Source organism: Calypte anna, chromosome 3 (genome assembly GCF_003957555.1).
Source record: "Calypte anna isolate BGI_N300 chromosome 3, bCalAnn1_v1.p, whole genome shotgun sequence".
In the NCBI taxonomy this organism is placed as follows: Eukaryota; Metazoa; Chordata; class Aves; order Apodiformes; family Trochilidae; genus Calypte; species Calypte anna.
Window position 1 is genome coordinate 38,799,337 of NC_044246.1, and position 15,540 is coordinate 38,814,876.

General features: G+C 45.1%; 1 protein-coding gene across 1 annotated transcript in view; it reads left to right on the plus strand.

Annotated features, from left to right (window-relative positions):
• The first annotated feature begins 5,141 nt into the window (after window positions 1–5,141).
• CHGB (chromogranin B) overlaps window positions 5,142–15,540 on the plus strand; it is a 76,680-nt gene continuing 66,281 nt past the window's right edge. The window contains exons 1-4 of the mRNA XM_030447442.1: window positions 5,142–5,291; window positions 5,570–5,648; window positions 6,376–6,490; window positions 8,868–9,043. Coding sequence (XP_030303302.1) covers window positions 6,396–6,490; window positions 8,868–9,043 — 271 coding nt within the window. The 5' untranslated portion in view covers window positions 5,142–5,291; window positions 5,570–5,648; window positions 6,376–6,395. The remainder of the gene's footprint in view (window positions 5,292–5,569; window positions 5,649–6,375; window positions 6,491–8,867; window positions 9,044–15,540) is intronic.

Genomic DNA, 15,540 nt, shown 5'->3' on the forward strand with positions numbered 1-15,540 from the left:
TCACAGGCTGAGCAATGACAATACTAAAAAATCACTGGGTAGCAGGAATGCAAGGGAAGAGCGTGGGTGTGGAGACTTAAATAGAAATACATTGCAAGAGGGGAAGGCAGGAAGAAGGAAATAAAGTGCCACTTGAGACAGCCTCAAGTTGTGCTTAGGTGTAAGGTGAGAGTTAAATTATAGTGTTCTGCATGTCTTTTCTTGAGTCATGTAACGCTTTTGTTTTATGGTTACTGAATGACAATGCAGAAAAGCTCTTTGTAGGGAAGAAATGAAGCCCCACTGAGCCCAAGTCTGCATCAATTATGCCAAAAGCTTAAGCAGAACAAGCATCCTAAAAAGGCTTCCTTCAAGCTGGATTCAAGTAGCAGCAGGTGCAAAGGGTGTAGCCCAAAAGTAACAGAAGAAGTATCAGTCAGAGAGGCAGAAGCAATGCTTCTGCACCCATTACAGCAAATGCTCTCTAAGGAGATTGACAGGATTTGGCAAAGCATTGTAAGAAAAAAAATTGTCTCCTGCTTGTACTGCAATATCCCCAACATCAACATTTTCAAGCCTTTGACATAGAAAACTACTTTTTGACGTGAGAGCAATTTTCTCCTGAAATCACAAAATTCCAGAACGTTGTATTAATACATGAATGGCTCCCATGATTTCATGTTGAGTTTAGAAGTCACACCTTAAAAAGTCAGACACTGCTGGTAGTCCCACAGCAACAGATTCCCTGGAGGGGAAAAAAAAGAAAAAAGAAGTCAATTTGCTGACTTGTATTACAGCAGAACTAACATTTGGACTTTGAAACTTCCTGTACTTCAGGGTGTTGATTACAGAAAGTAAAGAGCTTAAACTCCAAGTTGCTGAAGGAGGAGCCATAAAGAATTAGTTGTCTTATGGCTAGAGAAGGCCAAGAATTTTTTTGATGCTTAGATGATCCACTTTTTGTAATGCAGACATCTGCTGGCTGTTTGTAACCTTAACCTGTCTTGAACAAAAGTACAGTTACCAGAGCAGAGTTTATGAGGTAGGGGTAATTTGGTAGATGCCTACTTGACTATGCATGAGAAAGACAAGTAGGGTAGCTTATACGATGACTTGAGTGTTAATTAGGAGCCTGAATCAGCAGTAAGTGTTCTGTGATAGTTCAGTCCAAATTCTGCAAGGCATTATCCCTGCAGTTATCACTGTTGGGTGAGATGCAGATGTATTTCTGAGAATGCATGAAGATGCATTCTTCAGGATGAGAAGCAGAAGTATTTCAGTTTAAGTGGAACTGACCCTTTAGAGAGAGGTTTGCTGGTTTGAGTGATTGCCTTCGATGTGGCAACACGAGGCACACATTGATTTTTTTTGCAGTCATAGAAACCTAAATGTGGCAAATCCCAGAGGACTGGCAATACCTGCACTTGATCAGCTAACACAGATGGATAAATCACTGAGTTCTAAGGCAACCAAACCTTTTATTCTAGGGTTGCACAGCTATGTTGTTTTTTTTTCTAGGTAAGCACGTGTGTTAACCTGGGTCTGACCTTGGTAGGAATCAGATGGATAATACACCTAGAGATAATACACCTGGGAGCTTGGAGATACTCCTTGTATGTGTGCTGTCATAATGCAGCTTTTATGTCTGTTGCCTCTGTAGGTGAGCTGCACCTTCCATGCTGCACTGTAGTGTGCACACAAATGGTATGGCTATAGGTGAAGGGAGGGTAATCAGGCAAAAAGCTACCTGAGAATGCCAGGTGTTCTACCTTTTATGGGGTGGCAGAAAAGAGTTCTTCCATCATGCCTCTGCCCTTTGCTATTTGCAGTACCACCAGCAAACCTTACTGGTCTGGAAGGAGTGATGAGTTACTGGTTGCTGTTTCTCATATCATGTGTTCAGAGCTGTTTCTTAGATTGGTTTACATTAAGCCTGAAAATACTTGTTCCTGGGGTAACTGCAAGAGGCTTTTGCAGAGCAGAGGCTACCAACACACTGTCAGCAGGGCTTGAGGGGAACTTCAGAGTGGGGAGCCTGATCCTTCATCCATTTTAGTCAGTTAAAAGTCTCCACAGCTGGGAAGTAAAACACAGGCAAGTAATAAATTTAAATATACTGATATTCTTTCTTGCTTTCTGTTTCCAGAACTAGGAAGAAGCTCACTGTGAGGAACTCAAAACACTTAAGTATGTAGCCTACAAACTTTGGTTTGTTTCTTTTACAGAACAAGAGAACAATCTTTGTACAGAACAATTCAACAGTGAGAAAATCAACCTTGTTTTGTCTACTTAGTATCCCTTCTGCCCTGAGCATTTCCTGCTGAATAGAAGCTATTCAGCTGTCACTGTTTTCGTGTACTAAAGTCAGTTCTAGATGTTGTGAAAGAAGGAAGTGAGTAGACAGAGTTACCCCTGTGGTATGCCAGTGGGAAAGGACTGAAAATACATGAACTTGCTAGTTCTGCTGCTTATGAAGACAAATATTTTTTCTTCACGTTAGGTATTAAGGTTTTAAGATGGTAAGCCAGCAGATACACATTAGCTTAAATGCCGTGAAATTGTACACCTTAAGACTCTGGCCCTTAAGACTCTGAAAAATCACATTGCGACAGACGTGCATTAGTCAAAAAATGTATTTCCTTTGCCCCATGCATGACTTTCAATAGTTTGATCTTTGGTAAATGTCAAGTGTGGGGTTTAATTCTGTTTCCTGGCTCTCATGTACCTTCCGCTTTCCTCAGCTTCAGATACAGCTGCTGGCGTGGTTTTATCATGAGCTAACATTAACACACTGATAAAAAGAAGGAGCATAGTACACACTTATAGATTTGCCTTAAATACTGTAGACAAATGTTTGTGGAGGTTTTTTTGCTGAGAATGCAGTCTATAAGGAATAAAAGAGTGTAGATTACAATGGCAGGGGGACCAGGGGAGTCCTCTGCTCTATCAGCAGGGAGCAGGTTCTCTGCCTTCTGGTGAGGGAGAGCAGGGAAATGAAGATAAATTCAAAGATCTAGTCGTCACCTACCATGACAAATTAAAACTGGTAAACTAGAGATGTTTGTTAATAAGCACTACTGCTTTCTTGTCAGTTCTGTATACTGAAGCTCCTTGCTTTTCCAGGGCTAGCAGTACCTACCAGTGGTGTTCCCTCCTGCTAGAATTTTTCTAATGACAGAGACTTGGCCTGATACAATGGGCTTGAAATCACAGAGATGAGTGGTTTCTGGATGCTGTAATATTGTACAGGTTCCCACAGCTAAATAAGGTAGAGCTAATGTTTTGCATTTCTCAGCTCAGCTCCCGCCCCTGCAAGAAAATGAAGCACTGGGGTGCTGCCTTCCAGCTCACAGAAATGGTGCCATCCCACTCTGCAGAGGTATGGGTAGTTCTTGGGGACAGACGGTGAATGGCAAGAGGTAGTCTGGCCACTAGAGCAGTATCTGGATCTAGTTGGAGCCCAGGGTGTAGCTAGGTTTGCACTTCTACATGAGTAGTGACCCAAAAGGCCCAAGCCTGGCTCATGGGAGCCTCTGCAAGTGAAAGGCAGCGTCACTGCTGCTGTGCCTGAAAAGCAGACTCAAAGGCTTTCCCTATGGAACCTTCACTGGCTTGAGCCAGCTCACCTGGAAAAAAAAAACAAAAAGAAAGCCCTCTTGGCAGCCATGGGACTTCCAATTTATTTTCTTCCTTTTAACAACTTCCTTCTGCATACATCAGTTTGCCACCAGTACCTTCACAATCCAAAGACTCTTGGAAAAAATAATCAGCTCCTTCCTACTGTCTTCCCTCAGTCTTACTGGCATCATGCCTGCCAACCAGCACAGCCAGCTCTTCCCTGGCAGCACTTCTCTTCAGCAGGCTGGCAGGCACTTTTCCTTCCCGACTGCCTTTCTGGACAGTAACAGGGACTGCTCCCAGACCTCCACTGGCAGTAGTGTCCTAGGATGCCTGCCTGTGCATGCATGCTCCATCAGCCAGCACAGCAATGTATTCTCTTTACTGGGAAAGCATCTGAATTGTGTCTGGGGGCACTTGCTGCACCCCTGTTAGCAGGACAGGATGGCTGTGCTGCTCCTCCCTGACTTCCACTGAGGAGTCCTTGCCCACAGCTATGGCAGCACACAGTGATTGTGCCAAAGTGAAGTGCAAGCCACAAATCAGCCTGGTTCACACCCTCTTCCCCAGCAGGGTTTGCTACATTTCCACCTCGCAGTTGTTAGAACTCCTGGGTGCTGTGCAGGAGAGCACAAACACCTGTAGCGCACAGCAACCTATGACTGGCCTCACGTTTCCTTGCCTCCCAGACAAATTATTGTGGAGTTCTGTAAACCCCTGTAACACCTAGGAGCAAAACTCATTGAATCATAGACTGGTTTGGGCTGGAAGGCTCACCTTGTTCCAACACCCCTGCATGGGCAGGGACACCTTCCACCATTTCAGGTTGCTCAAGGCCTCATTCAACCTGGCCTTCAACACTTCCAGGGATCCACAACTTCCCTGAGCAGCCTGTTCCAGTGTCTCACCACCTTCACACTGAAGAATTTCTTCCTAATGTCTAACCTAAATCTACCCTATTCCAGCTAAAAACCATTAACCCTTGTCCTATCACTACATGCCCTTGCAAAACATCCCCAGCCTACTCACTGCTTACACCCTGGGTGGGAGCTGCGTTTGTTTTTTCTCCCGGACACTGCTACGGATTTCCACCCCGCGGCCCCCGGGGGTGGAAAGCTCAGGGCTTTTCCATGCTACTGGGTCGGGGCTGGTACCGCAGCGCGTCCTGAACGGGACGATCTCAAAGCCCTTCTGTCAGCATGGGATGGTGCTGCAGCCTCGCCCAAGGCGGTGCCAACCTCCTGAATTCAGAGTTAAACCCACTTAAATGTGTGTTTGACAAAAAAACTGACTGCGAGCGGCTTTGATATCCCTGTCCCCGCTTGTTTCTCTGCAGGTACTTTTCCCTTATTTTCTCTTTTTCCCCCCCACAAAGGCCACACGCAGCCTCTCCAGGTGCCTTGCCCCAACTGCGGACTCTCCGCCGCCCAAACCCTCTCTTATGCTGGAGGCGCCGCGCCCGCCATCGCTGCCCGGGTTCGTGTCGGCCCCGGCTTCGCCGCCGCTGCCGCGCCCGCCCCTCCGCCCCGCAATGCCGTGCCCGGAGCCCCAGGGGCCGCGTCTTCCCGCAGCTAAAATGGCTCCGTGCGCTTCACACAGCCCTTCCCCGACATGGCGGCCGCGGTGGGAGGGGCTCTGCCCGGGACAGACTCCCCCACCGGCAGCGGAGAGGAGGGCGTAAGGGTGGTCGTGGGGTACGGTTCTGGACAGTCGCTGGTTGCTATCGGGTTCCTTGTTATTCTCATCTGCCCTGTTGAGCTCTCTGTGGGTGCTACAGGCTGCTCCTCTACTCAGAAAGGGACGGGGGAGGGCAGGGCAGAGGCGGCAGCCATGGCGAGGCCGCGGGGGGTTCCGGGTTTTAGGGGGGCCCTGTCCAGCACCGGGCCTGTGGGGGGGCTGCCCTGTGTTGATTTTGTTTCCCTTCACTGCCAGGTGAGCGGGTGTTGAAATAACGCGTTTCTCTGCCTGCAAGAAAGGGGGAAAGGAATGAGATCCGGAGGAACAGAACCCCCTCTCCTCTGTCTCCCCAAACCAGCTGAGCGGGGCAGCGGGTAAGGCCTGTGCTGCGCACCCACTGATGTGCCCATTCCACACCCTCTGGCCTGATGTCGACCCGGCCTGTTCCTGCAGGACTGGTGGCGCTGCCCTTGTCCAGGAAGTTCCTGGTAGCAGCCCTGTGCCACCAGTCAAATTGGAGGAAAAGCCAATTTCCTTCTGAACGTTATGTTTTTCTGGGTTGCTTGCTGAAGATAATAGGGGTGGCAAACAGGATTTTGGTTTTGTGGGCTTGTGGCTTGCTCCACACACTGGGTTGATTATGTGGGCCTCTTAAAACACATTTCTTGGTCGAGGTTTTGACGCAGTGCAGGTTATCAGTGTTGGCATCAGAGCACTGCTAGATACACCTGTAGGGGAAATATGTGTTCCTCCCCAAGAGGGAGGGAAGGACGCCTGCGGTATTTCACTTCTCTGCTTTACAGGTTTTGAGTAAACAGCTCATCTGACAGCTTCATGTGAAGAAGACCTTGGGTTTATTTTCTGCTGTGTGCTGACCCCTTTCCAGGAGGTCTCCATCTCTGTGGAAGGATTCAAGGGCATTACTAGATGTGCTTTTTCTAGTTCCTAGCACAAACTTTCCTCTGTGCCAGCCTGGACAAACAGTGGCATATGTGATGACTGACAGCTGACATCAGTAGGCATATGTGCTTTGAAAGATCACATCTGTCAGCCTTATCAGCTGATGTGAAGCATGTAACCAACCTGTTTGTTTCATTCCAGTGAGCTGGGATTGACAAACCATGAAGGAAGGAGGAGAGGATCCTGAAGTAGTGACAGACTGCTTGCTCCCAGACTCTGTTCAAAGGGACTGCTTAGGCATCAGTGCTGTTCCCAGGTATGACACAGAGGTAGTAGTGTGTCTCTCTCACATGCCTGAAGGCCCAGGGCTGAGCTAAGGTCTTGCTTAGCTTCCAAACAAGTCTCAGTCATGGGAGTAGGACAGTAGGACTGCTGTTTTCTAGACTTAAACTGTACTCTGAAATTTTTGATCCGAAGGAAACTTTTTTTTTTTTTTTACAGTGTGATTTCATTTTTGTTTGTTTGTTTTTGGGTTTTTGTGGGTGTTTTTTGTCTGAACTTGATCATCACATGACTGCACGTTTTTTTCAGCCCCATCGTGGCAATAAAAGGAAGGAGGCCAGTACAGGCAGTGGGCAGAGACTGCTAGAATCACAGCAGCCCATATCAATGACAGCCTTAAGCTGCTGTGGTACAGCAGCTTCTCTTGCTATAGTCTTCCACAGCTGTTTTTTTTTTGTTTTCTTTTTTTCCCAGACCAAAAAATGAAATAGGCAATTTTGTTCTCTAAAATATTAGTGTACTTAAAATAGCACAAATTGTGAAGACTACATTTGAGGAAAGGTTCTTATTCTCTGTGTTTCTTATGCATAGATCCATGTTTTTGGACATGAAGAGCAAAGGAGGAGAGACTTTACTCTGAAGTGACTGTTGGGAGGCAGAGGGTTGTGTGTGTGCTTTGTCTTGTTTTTGACCTTCCACATCGCTTTCCCAGGAAACTTCCTGGGAATGCACTGACCTTTCTTGTCCCTCCAAGGCAAGGCAGCAGGTCTCCATTATCACAGCCAACATGTCCCCTCTGATCACTAGTGGGCCAGCATTCTGCAAAGGTCAGAAGTGTATCATAGCTACAAGTTTTCTCAATGCATATAAACTGTATGGGGTATTTTCCTCATTTTTCAGTACTTTCAGTATACTTTCTTTGGCCCCTGTAGCTGTAACATTTCTCAGAGACGACACCTGTGAGGTAAGGGTGTGCTGTCCTCTTCATTTTATGGAAGTAAATGTGAGCCTGCAGGATTCCAAGCCACTTCCTGACCACTGAATCTGGTTCTTCTGAGGCAGCACAGATAGCCACAGTCTGCATTATTTTATTTTTATTGCTTGTAAATAAGCAAGCAAGTGAAGGAAGAAGCTAGCACAAAATCTATCCTAGAGTTTCTGTAAGAGCTGCAAATGAACACACTTAATGAGACATACTCTTTTTCTCTCCATGTGTTATTCTATGAAAAGCATCATCTGTGATGTGGGTGAGGGGAAGAAACATGATGTCTGCTCTCATTTACCCTTCTCAGTAAGTTCTCAGTGGATTTTTTTAGTGAAGCTCCTGTCTGCAAGGCCTTCTTGCATAATGCCCTGTGGTAAGGACTGAGTCAATTCCTCCCTAGTTTGGTGGTGGTAGATGTGTGCGTTGGAATTCAGCAGTGCTCTGCTCACAGCCTTTACTGTTAGTGGAGAGTCTCAGGTGCCTGACAAAGGTGCAGGGTGGCCAAGGTCTGGTGGCTAAGATGATCAGGTGGAAACTGAGGGTGTTGGAAGGAAACATCTTTCCTTGGCAACTGCCTTTGGCAGTCTTATTCTACAGAGAAGCCCCTCTGAGTCAGTGCTGTTCATGCTTTGGCCCAGGATTTCTGCTTGCTCCTCTGTTCTTGTCATTCGTTGAGCTCCTCCCCCACCAACTTTTTGCTTGTTACTCTTCTCCTGCCCCAGGCACTTGTGTGGCTGTGCTTGTAGCTGCTGGAATGGAATGCTTTAGTTTCATTCTCTCAAAAAGAATCCTCCATCGATTGTGGCCCTTGGTGTGGAGCTGGATGCCACCTGCCCTGCTCTCCACCCAGCTGTGCGTTTCTGTCCTCTGTGGTGGTGGACTGGTTCAGGGAGCTCAAGAGAGAGGTGTCAGTATGTGGGTGTCCTTCACCTGCAGCTTTCCAAAGTGCTATGCACAAGGTATACAGCACAGCTGTCCTGGGATCTACACACCAGGAAATCCTTGTAATCCCTGTGGGGTTGAGGCTACCAAGTGTTTTCCCTCTGTTAGTGACCATGATGAATCAGGAAGGTTGTGTGTAGATGTACCAATGGACAGGGACCCCAAAGGATGTATTTTCTTTTGAACTGCCCACTGAAAGGAATGTAATCCATAGCTTTCTAGTGTTGGGGGCTGAATCTGTACTTCTTGGAAGCCTCTAGGAATGCCAGGTTTGTTGTGAGTTCCTAGTAATCATACTTAAGGCCAAGGGGTGTTTGCTTGACATCTTTAAATGCGCTCTTACTTTCTTGAATCAGGTACCAATATGCTTGAACAGCTTCTCTCAGCTCACAAAGCAATACAAAGATGACAGATCATTTGTCTTACTTCTGCCTGGATTTTCATGCTCTAAAAACCCATCTCAGTTGCATTTGTGTCTCTGCAGTGGGACGACGGAAGGAAAAGAGAGGTCACTAAGTTCTCACTTGGAAGAGAGCAGCAGCGTGTTGGACCTACCCTCTGCCTGTGACCTCGCAGAGCGCTTTCTGCCTCCACACAGCTCTGAGAACATCAGCGAGGAACTCTTTTGTTCTGTGGATACTTTTCCCTCTCCACCCACAGGTAACAGCTTCTGCCTCTCCACAATCTCTTCGTTTAGCTTGTGCATTTTCTGTGTAGCAGTCTGATGTCAATGCATTTGCCTTGCCTTAAAACATGGTTTACTAGAACCGCAGTCTGTTCCACCTCCACAGGTACAGAGTGAACTGTAGGTTGTTGGGACAGGGGAGAGGAGTTAAAAGGATACTATCATCTGCTTATGTTTTGACAATGCTTTCTTCATTTTTAGTGTGTTCTCAGAGAGTTTGTTGAACTAACCCACAAAGCAGTCCTTCAGGCATTAGTAGGAAATGCTGTCTCAAATTACTCATAAGGAGTAAAAAAATGATTTTAAACTTATGTTCTTCATATGCTCATCGTGTGTCTTCCACTCAAGATATTAGGGTGTGACCTCTGTAGCCTGTTGCTTTAAATTTTTAACAGTGAATGTTTGTGTTAATGACAGAAGTGTGATGAGAACTGCTTTGGTTCAGCTCTTGGGAAACAACAGTCACTTGAAGGAGGACTGATTCCTGCAGAAGTAGAATTTTAGGTCAGCCACTATTTCACATTCTTAGGGATAATGGTATATCTGGAAAGGTCAAAGCATAGCTGGCACAATCTTATTACTGTACCCCTCAGCCTAGTCAGTGTGACTATATGGCAAGAAGTATGAAATGGAAATGCACTGGCCCAGTGGCTCTTGATGCTGTTCATACTGGCTGGGCTGAAAGCTGTAATAATTGCATTTAACATGATAAGGGGAAAACAAAACCTGATCAGCAAATGATGTGAAGAGATAGTTTGTCAAGGCACCTGAGCAGGTGACAGTCATCAGCACTGATGATATTTCTGGTTGCTTTGGCATCTTAAGTAGTGTAGCTTGTGGAGTTTGGCATTGTATGGTTTACTTTGGCCTAGTTCCAAGAAACTGGCTTGGATTTAGACATGCGAGTTTTTTCAGTGGAAATTCTATTATATTACATGCTAAGCAGGTAAGCAGCAGGATTTACCAAACTAATGTATCTCTGCTTATGTTGACTGCCTGCCTATGCAGTTGTCTTCACCTCTAATCGTGGGACATTCAGAACTGTAATGAAATCTGGCATCTGTAGATACCAATCTTCGCTTTGGTTTTTGTATGCAGACCAGGAGCTCACGTGTCTTATGTTACCAACGATACAAATGTTTCACTTTAACTTCTACTTTAAAACATGGTCCATTTTGCATTAGAACAGTGGTATATCTGGTCAGAGATTTTGCTTTATTTGTTGTGCATATAAGTGATGACCATCACCACATGTAAGTGGTGACCAGGACATTCCTCAGGAATGTCCTGAGGAAGCCTTTTCTGCTGTCATGGGCAAGGAGGATGGGGAAGTTCCTGACAGTGAGACAGGCTGGAAGGCATTTCTCTGCTCAGATTTCACAAGCTCTTTGTCGTAGGTATGAAGAAACTGGGAGCTGTTTCTGCAATGTGTGTAAGGCAGCTTAGTGGCTCAAACACCATTTAATGTGGCTCAGGGCAACTGGACTGATTGTTCTGATAAACAGGGTGCACAGATGAGCTGCATGACCACTCGTCAGTCCTAAGACTCGTTTGACACCTAGCAGCAGTGACAAGAAATGAAGATAAGCAGCCCCAATGACATCATTGGGCCAGATGAAGCTCAGTACCAAGGTATGCTGAGAGGCCAGATTCTGCCTCCTTGCTGTCTCCAACACCCCCCTGGTGTGTCAGCAGGGATTCCAGATGTGCTGAGGAGGGCAGATGAAGCCTGTAAATGCTCCTTCATCCCTTGTTTTAGAGTCCTCTCACAACTGGAACTACTTGGCAGTAACTGATTTGCATGCTATAAAGTGGTTTCTTACCTGTGCTCCTGAAAGGGAAATAACCCATGCTCTGAACATCTTGGTTCCTTTCGCCTTGTAACAGTACCAAACCAATATATGTACTTGTTTAAACTTTGATTTTTTTATGCAACTGTAGCTTTCTAAGCCATTGAGTTTGGTCAGATAGCAGAAGAGGCATGAGGATGGTTAAAACAAAAACAAAACAGTCTGCCTCTGTCAGATGTTTTTGACAAACCAAGTTCTGTCAAACATATATTGCAAAATGAAGCTCCTATGCTTATTTCTTTTGTTGTGAGATGTTGGAAACTGCTGCTGTGGCACAAGTTGAATTAGGAGAGTGAGGGTAGCTATAGTTTGCACCTCACAGTATGACCAGGAGGTTTCATACTGGGCCTTGGGCAGGAGAGATGATGTGTCTTCTCATCAAATTTGAAAGATTTTTATTAGGAGTGGGGATCTTCTGTAGTGATTCAAAAGCATTTCCAAAAGGCCATTAGGTCTCTGGAAATGCGATAACTTTCTTAGCAAAGCAGCAGACTGACAGCACTGTCTGACATCTGTCACAGGTATTGGACTGACACTGACTGAAATACTGTGCCACCCCAGCCTCAGTTGGAAATGGATATGGAGGTGTTCGTAGTGCCTCAGTCACTTGTAATAGGTTGTATTAGTCTAGAGAAGCTCAATCACTTCTAATAGCAAAAGGTAGTACTTGTTAGCCCTGCAAAGAGGACCTTGTGAAAGCAGGAATCAGTAGGAAGAAAGCAGTAGTCATATGGTAATGCTACTAAATACTTTATAAATGAATGGTTTTATGATTTCTGCTCTTACAACAAATGTGCATACTTTCAGCTTATTGTCATAGAGTTCAAGTGTTAAGCAGTAATAGACTGAGAAAATTAAATTGGATCAGTGAGCTTTTTAGTATGCTTCCTTTTGGTTCTACCCCATACTAGAAAAGAATAATTAAAAACCATGTCATTTTTAATAGTGTTTCTAATCTGAATCACTCTATAGCTCCTTTCTCTGGACTGGAAGAAGTTGCCAGCAGAAGTTTTTAGTTGGCAGCACTCAGGGGTGTGTGTAGGGGAAGTCTTTAAGTTTTTTGTATCAATATTTGAAAGGTTGTTTACAATTAAATAAGTCGCTGTCAATGTTCTTTTTTTTTTTTTTTTTTTTTTTTTTTTTTTTTTGTAGCACACTCAGACAGAACATACCAGGGACAGTGGAAACATACTTTGCCTGGAAAAATTGCAGCCTAAAAAAAAAGGTTTAGAAAATAGACTCTGGATGTGATTCAGGCAGGGGACTGTGCTCTCCCTGTGCTGCATGGTCCAACAGAACTGGGTTTGCCATCGCAGCCCTGGAGTGATGTCACCAAGACATCACTTGGTGCTGCTTGGAGGCAGCGTTTGAGAGCTCAGGATGAGCTCAGCATGGAGACAGCATGCTTGGGAGACTGCCTGTCAGAAGGACGGGCAGAGCTCAACCTCATCTGCCAGTGTGGCTATTCCCTGGAGCGATCTTGGGGAGTTTGTTCAGCAGCTTCTCCCTTAATCGTTTTTCCTTTGTAGTGAAAAGTAGTTAAAAAGCTGTGTCCTTAGGGTAAGAGAGGGTCACCCAGTGGGAGAGGAAGGTATGTGCATAGATTAGTGTCAGAGGAACAGTGAAAACAGTGGGAGGATGACAGTGGGAGAGGAAGGATGGTGTTGAGATGGGGTGGTGAAGGAAAACAGTTCTCATTGTAATTGGAGAGGCTTGTGTGTATCTAGAAGCTGGCTAGCTTTTTTTTTTTTTTAAGGGAATAGAAAAAGCCAGTTTGGGAGGATATTCAACCTTCAGCTGCCTGTGTGAAAGGCAACTTCTACTTCTTCAGAAGTGTGCCTACTTCTGATCCTGCAGTTTGCTTCAGTTTTGAGCCCAGGTTTACCTTTGGTTATTTACCATCGACTGCCCTGACTTCTCCTACAGCAAGAGTCCCAGGCTGCCTCTGACCTTGCTTCTTATTCCTGCTTATTCATATTCCTCAGGTGTCCACATGAAGAGTCAGCTCAGGGAACTGACCCAGCTTGGTGGGCAGCCACGTGAATATCAGTGTAGAGGGGATAGGGACAGCTGCTCTTTCTGGCAGCAACACAGGTATATGCCAAGATACGGCCATCTACCACGTGTCCTGTCTTTCATGTGACATTAAAGTCTTTTCAGAATGGTGGCTTCTGGAAAAATTGCTTTTCTGATGTAGGGACCCAGGCTGTAGAGATTCTTTTTGATTGATTGTGGGGTTTTTGTAGGCTTCCCTCAAAAATAATCCATTTGGAAGAAGTCATGAGAGCTTAGGGGAAATGGAGCAGAATTGTTTCACCAGGAACTCACTGGCTCCAGGCAAATCAGTGAGTCTGGGCCATGTCACTGCTGCTGAAACTGCTGTCCACATGAAGAGGAGACTTTACCACAAGATTATCCCGGTTTGAAAGTCAAAGCCACCATGATTTTCCCACTGTCTGGATGTATGTTAAACAAAGCAGAGATACCCAGCCTGGGAGCACAGCTCTCAGATCTGCAGGTGATTGTGTTCTCTTTGAAAAAAAATGCTACACACAGGCAGTGAATTTACATGCTTAGGTTTGCAGTTTTTTGTTACATCTTTTATTAGCAGCTGAGGAGTCACATTCAGGTTCTTGCATGTGTTCTGACTTGTCCTTAAATGCTCTCTCTTGTTTACCATGTCCACTTGCCTGTCAAGAGTTGCTTAATCTCTTTTGCAGAAGTGGGTCGTGTTTACTGAAGTCTGGCATGGTTTCTGTTTTTGCTGGATGGGCGTTGTGGACAAGTGCTGATGTCAAAGCTGAAAACGAAAGGAGCAGGCTGTACTTGTCAGCAGCCAACATTTGGGGCTGGCACCTGGTGGGTGCTTCGAGATTAAGTTCAGACCAGAAATTAGTATATTCATTCAGTTCTTGGTGTAGAAAGTACAGCTTGGCCATCAGCTATGACTGTTACCAGAACTGTTACCAGATTTTCAAAACTGCTTTTTGTCTGGTGATACTAAAGATAGCCTAAGACCTCAAAACCTTTACATATAGTCTCATTTGAGAGGTCTATTTTAACTTTTTAAATCAAAAACTCCTAATCCAAAACATGCATGCTATTTTAAATCACTTTCAGACTGAGCCAAAGCTGAGCTAAGGACTTGTACTTGCACTCCTGACTGTTGTGGTTAGATATAGAAGCTTCTGGTAGTCTCCCCTACCAAACAGAAATAGATCACCTTGAGAATATTTTACTTTTTTGCTTGGATGTGAAAGGGAGGGTGCTCTATAAGGGTGCTTTATGCTGTTATGAAGAGATTCCTTTGGATGCAGGAAGTTAACATGCTCTCCCACTTGCAAACCCACTTCAGTTTGAACTGTGATCCCAAACACCACCGGAATTACAGGACTTTTTTTGTAGATAAACTGTGCTTAGCTATCTTAGCCTTGCTAAAGATCGTGGCCCCTATTTGGGCAAGCAGTGGGTTTTTATTGGTTTTGGATTGTTTCCTGCTGCCCTCTAGTGAGCAATGTTACCCATTTCTGGTACCACCAGCCTTCCATGTTCGGAACTTGGAGGGCTGGTGCTTTTTGGTTGTTTTCCAGCTGGTGATGGGGTTGTAGGTCACTTTATGTAGTTTAATCCTGTGTTGCTTTGCTGCCATTGAGAAATGGTGCTAAGCAATACCCAGGCTGATGGGTGAGCACTGCTGAGGAATGTTGATTGCTCATTGTTTTCTGCATGGATTTTCGGAAAAAGTGGCTAATGCTGCCTGTTGATGAAGTGTTTGTTAGTGTCTGGGAATAATGGCCTTGCTACTTCTGTCTGTTACAACTGTAGCCCTTGGGATCTGATTTTGTTAGGGAAGAATCTTTAAAGCTTGCTTGTATTATGCTTTTTCTGGGTGCAAGTGTAATTTTTTTTAGCCTTTTCAGTTCTGGTTTTAGCAACTTTCTCTTTTATCCCTGGTAGTGGAATAGACATCCAGTTTTTTTATCAAGGCAGGGGACTTGTTTAGCTTATCAAAAGCAAAAGGTTCCTATTTTCAAGTGAGTGTTGTTGTTTTTTAAGGGATGACTTTAAAACTAGTAGAATGAGTCCAGAGGAGGGCCAGAAAGATGACCAGAGGGCTGGAGCACATCTCCTGTGAAGAGTAGGGTTGGGGTTGTTCAGCCTGGAGAAGAGAAGGCTACAGGGAGAACTTAGAGCAGCCTTGCAGTACCTGAAGGGGCTACAAGAAAGCTGGGGAGGGACTTTTACAAGGGTGAAGAGTGATATGGTGAGGGGCAATGACTTTAAACTGGAAGAGGTTAAATTTATGTTTACTATTGTGATGAAAAACCTTTCTGTGAGGGTGGTAAAACACCAGAACAAATTGCTCAGGGAAGTTGTGGATGCCCCCTCCCTGGGAGTATTAAAGGCCAGGTTGGATGGGGCTTTGAGCCTAGTGGGAGTCTAGTGGGAGATGTTCTTGCCTGTGACAGAATGATTGCAACTTGATGATCTTTAAGGTCTCTTCCAGCCCAAGCCATTCTCTATTTCTACGATTCTGTACACTCTCAAATAAAAGATATATTATTAAAATACTAGATATATTAAAATAGTAGAGTTTTCTTAATACTCTAGTCTTCTCAAGA